The sequence below is a fragment of the Myotis lucifugus genome, unplaced genomic scaffold (assembly GCF_000147115.1).
Source record: "Myotis lucifugus unplaced genomic scaffold, Myoluc2.0 scaffold_1, whole genome shotgun sequence".
In the NCBI taxonomy this organism is placed as follows: domain Eukaryota; kingdom Metazoa; phylum Chordata; class Mammalia; order Chiroptera; family Vespertilionidae; genus Myotis; species Myotis lucifugus.
The window spans coordinates 39,287,237-39,294,901 of NW_005871049.1; the positions used below are offsets into that span (position 1 = coordinate 39,287,237).

At 47.3% G+C, this 7,665-nt stretch overlaps 1 protein-coding gene across 13 annotated transcripts in view; it reads right to left on the minus strand.

Annotated features, from left to right (window-relative positions):
• Positions 1-7,665, minus strand: part of PTK2B (protein tyrosine kinase 2 beta) — a 119,396-nt gene that overhangs the window by 48,957 nt on the left and 62,774 nt on the right. For 10 of the 13 annotated variants that reach the window (XM_023756106.1, XM_023756116.1, XM_023756111.1 and 7 more), the window contains exon 2: positions 770-1,010. In XM_023756106.1, coding sequence (XP_023611874.1) covers positions 770-973 — 204 coding nt within the window. In that variant the 5' untranslated portion in view covers positions 974-1,010. Of the gene's footprint in view, positions 1-769; positions 1,036-7,665 lie in introns of those variants that run through there. The other 3 variants (XM_023756108.1, XM_023756126.1, XM_023756132.1) reach the window with 3 other exon arrangements.

The window sequence follows — 7,665 nt, forward strand, 5'->3', positions numbered from 1 at the left end:
ACTGGTTTCCTCGTGCGAGGCGTCCTCATGACGGTGGGCACCTGGACTTGCAAAACAGATTCCGTGGCCCAGGATGAGAATGAGCCGATCATTGGAAGTATTGCCTCAGAAAGGGTCTGCCACCACTCACCTGTTCTAGGGCATCTCTAGTTCATTAACATCCTCTAAATGCCCCCACCAGCTCCTGATCTGAGCACCCAGCACATGTCTTGTACCATTTTTGTTCTATTTTCAATTCCATCACTTGTGTATCTCTCTCATTCCAACTCCATCAGAGTGTAAACTTTTGGAGGGTGGGGGCTCTTATATCTCTTGCAGAAACTCAAATATCATATACACTGAGTGGCCAGATTATTATGACCACCCCATCAGTACTTCATTGACACTTCCAAAAATACTGAATATTGAAAACTTCCTAAGCAAATATTCTCAAGGTTTTATTATTATTATTATTTGCATAACTAATTCACTTCCTTGTACTGATGGGGTGGTCGTAATAATTTGGCCACTCAGAGTATATTTAATGAGTTGAATCAAAGACCAAGCAAATGATGTGGGGTTCTAACGAAAGCTATAAAACCTGTCCCCCAGGCTACTAGTGAGGTAGGTTGCAGACCCCTGGAGAGGAGCTGAGAACTTCTCCCTTGGTGCCCCCAGCCCAGGGTGGCTACCGGGGAGCCTGCTAGGCTGAAGGAGGGCCGCTCAGCTGCTCTGAAGGACAGGGAGAGACAGACAAATGGACGGAGCAGGCACCGCCTGCCACACTCACCCGGATCTCGGTCTGCACAGTGCATTTAACCAGTTTGAAGTTCTTCCCAGGGTTGAAGCTGTTGCTATAGAAGCAGACCTTGAGGATCCGCACGTCTTCCTTTTCCACATCTACTGGCATCACCACCATGGGCTCTGGGGGGCCTTCCGGCCGACATAGCGTGCCCACCTTTACTCGGCTCAGGGGCTGGGACACCCCAGACATCCTCTCAGACAGCAGCTAGGACCAGCACATCGCAATCCTGCGGAGACAGCAGAGAGACAGCCCTGAAGCGAGTCGTGTAGGTCCACATGCCTCACCCCCCAGGGACAGCACCCAAGGAGCCGAGACCCACGCAAACAACACCTTCTCCCAGTCCCAGAAACCTCCCTTAAAGGCACTGGGGGAAGCTGAAACACAAAGCATCCGTTTGCATAAACATCCGGGTAGCATTTAAAACCCAGACCCGGAACTCCCAGGCCGTGTGCACTCTCTTCTAGAAGCCCCCTCTCCCCACTCCTTTTCTCTTCCCACACTGGATCCTAGACAAGGGGCCCACACGTTGCAAACGAAGCTGTGAGAAGAGGCGGCCACCGCATGGTTCCAAGGCACAGCTGAGCAGAAAAAGCAAAGAGGACAGTGGAAAATAGCAGGAGAGAGGCAGGGACACGGTGGGAGAAAAATGAGAAGAAACAGAATTGGAGAATGGGTGGCCTGGAGGGCACTGGAACGGAGAAGGCAGGAAAGGACCCAGGTGGGTGGCCAGGCTGTCAGCTGATGGCTTTGTCTGCCTCCATCCAAAGCCACCACCAGCCCGAACTTTCTGGGCAGGAGGCCTCAGTCCCACAGGAACTCACATACAGCCCATTGTTCACTGCAGGCAGGAGAACTCAAGAGGAGCAGCACTCCAGCGGCCCAATCTGGGAGGGAGCTGGGCTGGGCCCCTAGAGGACCTGCCCAGTTCTGATGACAGTGGGGTTGACACTTAAATAGACAATAAGAATCCTAGGGACCTTTAGTTTACCCTGAATCTCAGCAAGAGTGGTCCTTTGGAGCCAGCACAACACTGTTGGGGTTGACCCCCCACTGGTCTGAAGCAGGAGTGCCCGTAGGAAACAATGGAAGTTCCAGCTGCAGATCGGTGGTATCAACCTTAGCTCTGCCTTAGGATCCCCCACAAAGGTTGTAAGAAAGCCTAAAGCCAGGCCCTATGCTCAGAGATGGCCACTGAGCTGGTGGGTGGGGAGGCCCGGAATTGGTATTTTTAAGTTTCCAAGGATTTTTCTAACATTCAGCCTGGGTTGGGAACCACTGTTCTAAACGAAGCTTTGGTCTCTTTCTGAGCCCATACTTACAGAGAGATATCTCCCTTCTAACAAAAGACTGGGGGGGGGGGACACTTAGGGGGACATTCCTAGACCAGAAGAAGTTGTGAATTGGCAATGTTAAAATACAAATGCGTGTCCAGCCGGTGTGGCTCAGTGGTTGTGGCTCTATGAACCAGGAGGTCATGGTTTGATTCCCAGTCAGGGCACATGCCCTGGTTTGCAGGCTTGGTCCCCAGTGGAGGGCGTGCAGGAGGCAGCCGGTCAATGATTCTCTCTCATTATTGATGTTTCTATCTCTCTCTCCCTCTCCCTTCCTCTCTGAAATCACTAAAAATATTTTTTTAAAGAGATGAGTACATTTGAAAATGTTACTTGAAACCTATATGATCTTATTTTTAAAAAATACAAATGCGGAATCAAATATATTGGAAGCGGAAGTAAAATCTGTGTTCATTCATTCACACTGTACTGGGCACTAGCAAGGAAGATGCACACACACACACACACACAGTCATTCGCTTCAGAGAGTCATTCTTCTGAAAAACCCACTGTGTCTTGGGAGACAGAAACAGATGCAGTGAGGACGAGGGAAGGAGCAGGCAGACAATGGGCAGAGCGCCAGCCTGAGTCCACAGGGCAACCAGAATTTGAGACAAGACAGATGGAGAAAAGAATCTTCAGTCTGTTTTATTTTAGAGACTAATATGAATGTGCTAGAAGTATCCGTGCATTTTTCAACAAATATCTTCAAAGCAGACCCTGTGAGCCAATACTCTGCTGGGTAAGTAGCCTGTGCCTAAGCTTCCCCAGACCCTCAGTAAGGACTCCAGAGGAAGTGCCTTGAGAGGAAACCCACTAGGAGTGGCGAGTGTGTGACAGGGAGGGGAAGACAGCCAAGGGAGAGTTATCCATTGAGCTACCATCACTTGGGCAACCGCAGAGTAATTCCACAGAGCTAGCTCCTCCTCCTGCCAGGAAGGGAGGGATCTGGGCATTTACACACCACTTTTTTTTTTCCTATTTATTGGGGTAATATTGGTTAATAAGAGGAAATGGGTTTCAGGTGTGCAATTCTATAATACATCATCTGTATATTGTATTGTATGTTCACCACCCCAAGTCAAGTCCTCTTCTATCATCACTTATCCCCCCTATACTCTCTTCAACCTCCCCACACGCCCTTTCTCTCTTGTAATCACCATGCTGTTGTCTGTGTCTATGAGTTGTAAGGGGGTTTTGGGGAGGGGGGGTTGTTGTTGTTTTTGCTTAATCCTTTCACCCTTCTCACCCAGCTCCCAATCCCCCTCCCCTCTGACAGCTGTCAATCTGTTCTCTGTCTATGAGTCTGTTTCCATTTTGTTTGTTAGTGTATTTTGTTCATTAGATTCCACATATGAGTGAAATCATATGATATTTGTCTTTCTCTGACTGGCTTATTTTGCTTAGCATAATGCTCTCCAGGTCCATCCATGCTGTCACAAAAGGTAAGATTTCCTTCTTTTTTATGGCCGAGTAGTATTCTATCGTATAAATGTACCACAGTTTTTATATCCACTCATCTACTGATGGACACTTGGGATGCTTCCAAATCTTGACTATTGTAAATAATGCTGCAATGAACATAGGAGTGTCAGAATGGCTGTCATCAACAAATCAACAAACAACAAGTGTTGGTGAGGATGTGGCAAAAAGGGCACCCTCATGTACTGCTGGTGGGAATGCAAATTGGTGCAGCCACTGTGGAAAGCAGTATGGAGTTACCTCAAAAAATTAAAAATGAAACTGCTTTATGACCCAGTGATTCCACTTCTGGGAAGTGACCCAAAGAAACTGAAAACACTCATTTGAAAGAATATGCACACACCACTCCTTACAGTCATCATTCCCAGTATTTCAGCCCGTTCTGCACAAGGTCAGTGGGCTCCGGAGACAAAGGAAGCCTTCAGGCACAAAGATGCAGACACTGGCGCAGAAAAGGAAGCAGGAGAATGCAGCAGTGACAAGGCCCAAGGGGCTCTCAGAGGGAATAATGACAGATCTGCTAGAGGATGTGAAATTGACTCAAAAATGTGTTGTCCCTGAAGAGCATACACTCCAGACATAGAGGTAAACAGGCACAATATACACACAGGTAAGTAAATAACCCGCAGAGATTCGGGATCTGCTGTGTCTACTGAGCCAGGGGCCCCAAGACCCCTGGCTTCTGTTTGTTTAAATTAATTTTCAGGCGGGGGCTTCATGAAGCAGTTTTGTGAAGCAGGTATCTGGGGCAGGAAGAAAATGGAATGGCGTATGGTCTCTGTCCCCAGGGACTAGATCCTACTCATGGCAGCCAGCGGGCCTGAGTCCCAAAGGTCACGTGGAAACCAGGGGCATAATCGGTGCTGTCACGTTGGCTAGTGGGACATGGACTTCGAGCTGGAGAGAGCGGTATATTAGTATCCATGCCTGCAGGTTATATCACGTGGCTTCTGGGCATCCACCATGAAGAGGATGGAGGAAGTGCCTTTCAGGACACGTCCCCCTGGCCCAGGCAGCATTTTCAACCAACTGGTGCTAGTGCCAGTGAGCCGATGAGAGACCCTCCAGAGGTTCCCTGAAACACCGGAGAAGAGTACGAGAGAGAACAGTTGAGTAGAAATAAGACATCAGTAAAATTAATGAGATCTGGCCGGTGCGATCTAAGAAACTCCATTTGCACACATTATGTGCGTCGTTTTCTGAAGAGAAGAGTGAAGGAGATGAGCCCTCTGAGAGGCAGAGCACAGGAGCAGGGACAGAGCAGGGGAGCAGAAACCAGGACCTGGGACAGAGGCCAGGGCGAAGTCTTGGGTGGAGAGGGGGTAGACAGGGATGACACCCCCCACCCCCTCCCCAGGGCTTTAACCCTGTGCAGCTACAGCCAACGGTACAATGAAATGTGGCCCTTATAAACGTGAGGAACCAAGACAATGTAAACATGTAACAAGGATGTGGAGCAACAGGAACTCTCATTCATTGCTGGTGCAAACTCTGGAAGATAATTGTGTGGTTTCTTACAAAACTAAGTATACTCTTACCATACCATCCAGCGATCATGCTCCTTGGTATTGACCCAAAGGAGCTGAAAACTTATGTCCACACAAAATCTGCACATGGATGTTTATGGCGGCTTTATTCATAGTAATTGCCAAAACTTAGAAGCAACCAAGATGTCCTTCCGCAGGTGAAGGGATTAATAAACTGTGGTACAACCAGACAAGGGAATATAATTCAGTGCTTAAAAATATGCTCTATTAAGCCATAAAAAAGGCATGAAGAACAGTAAATGTATATTACTAAGTAAAAGAAGCCAATCTGAAAAGGCGACATACTGTATGATGCTAACTATATGACATTCTGGAAAAGGCAAATCTACAGAGACAATAAAAACATCAGTGGTTGCCAGGGTTTGGGGGAAGGAGGGATGAATAGGGAAAGCACAGAATTTTCTAGGCAATGAAAACACTCTGTATGATACTAGAACCATGGATACGTGTCATTACACATTCGCCCAACTCAGAATATACAGCATCAAGAGTACAATCCTAATGTAAACTATGGACTTTGGCTGACTATGCTGTGTCAATATAGGTAGGTTCATATTGTAACAAAAGCACCACTCTGGTGGAGGACGTTAAAAGTCGGGGAGGCTGTGCGGGTATGGGGGTAAGGGCTATGGAGGAAATCTTTGTACCTTCCTTTCAATTTTGCTGTGACCCTAAAACTATTCTTTCAAAGAGTTTATTAAGAAAAAATTAAAGCTGAGAAACCACAACCTGCCTGGGCAGTGTCTAGCCCACACAGGAGTCAACCCCCACCCCAGCCCTGACCAAAGAGAAATGCCCATATTGTATATCTTTTTTAAAAAATATGTGTGTGTGTTTTATTTATTTGAGAGAGATTGGGGTCAGGAATTAAGCTTGCAACCCAAGCATATGCCCTGACCAGGAATCAATCTCATAAACTCTTCGTTCATGGGTTGATGCTCAACAACTGAGCCACACCGGCTGGGTGCTCATATTGTGTATCTGGCCGAGCGCAGCCTGCTGTGTTGGCCATCACCACCATGCCTGCAGGACACCGGTCTCTCATCCTCAGCAGTTTCCCCTGACCCTTGGTTCAGGAGCCATCATTCACAGTGGTCAACATGGCTCCAGTTTAAATATTTTAGCCAAGTCATTTCAGTCGCCCAGGATCTACCTATACCTTCAGCCCAATGAGGGCTCCAGTCTGCCTTTAGTCCTGTGCAGTAGTAACCTATCTATTTCCAAAATAATTACAATTTTAAAACTTTTAAAGAAACGTAAGTGCTTTGCACAATAATCCTGGGAGATGGGCAGAGAGGATCATGCCCTCTTACAGATGAAAAAACATACTCAAGAAAGTTTAACCCATCTGGCCCAGGATTCACACTTCTTGAATAGCAAACTTGGATCCCAAAGCAGATTAAAATCCAAGTTCAAAGTTCTCCCCTCTTTCCTATCTGTCTTTGAAGAAAGTAGTATCTCTTGATACTACTGAGGCTGGCACAAACTTTAGCAAGAAGAAATTGATCATCCTGGCACTAAATATCCCCAGTCCATGACGAATCCCTTCTTGGCTTAGAGAGCATTACCCGTTCCCAAGTTAGGCCTTAGTTGTGTGATCACAAAATCCTCTGACTCTCAACTTGTGACCCAAAAGCCTACCCCTCTCCCTAGCCTGACAACCCCTGCTCCCTGCATCCTGGCTGGCCCCAGGCCCTGTGAGCACTGTGGGAGAGAATGTCCCGCCACACTAGCGAAAGAAAACCCTGGCTCTGAGCCATCGTGGGCTCCAGCTCGCCTCCCAACCACCAGATCTGCCTAAGTCAAAGTCAAAGAATAACAAACACAAGGAAATGGGCTCAAATTAAAACAGGAAAAGTTTTGATTGGCTATAAGAACGCCTTGGCCCAAACCTGCAAAGGGTACTAAGAAAGGTTGTAAAATCTCTAACGTCCTCAGGAAGAAAATTAATGGCACTCTTCCTGAATGGCAAGACATTCACCTGTCTGAGCGAGGGGGGACTAGAGCAGAATTTAATTCCCTTCAGACTCTCTGGTTTGTATCCAGGACTGTGTTCCTGGCATGGGAAGATGTCAGGGTTACAGGGGTCAGTATCCCAAAAAAGTACAACCTTGCACTTGAAGACATTGATGGGTCATGTTACACCTTACTGAACACATTCTGTGTGCCAGGGGTGTATGTAAGTCATCTCCAGTCTCTAGAAAAGTTCTGTAGGATTAGTACTGTTAGCCTCAGACCTTAAGAGAGACAACTGAGGCCTCACAAGGTGACTGGCCAGATCACACCTCTAGTAAGTGGCAGAGACTTAAGGCCACTAAGTTGCCTAACTCTGAAGTCCTTCACGAGTAATGTCCCAGACTGGTGTGGCGCTGCAGCCCTGAGGACACGAGTTTTAAACCCAGGTTTGATGAGGCAGATGACATCATGCCACCCATGACATCATGCCACCTTTCTAACTAACTGTCCCCTTTTCATGCCCCCTTAAAGATGGACAAGCAATTTACCCCGGAATACTAATGAA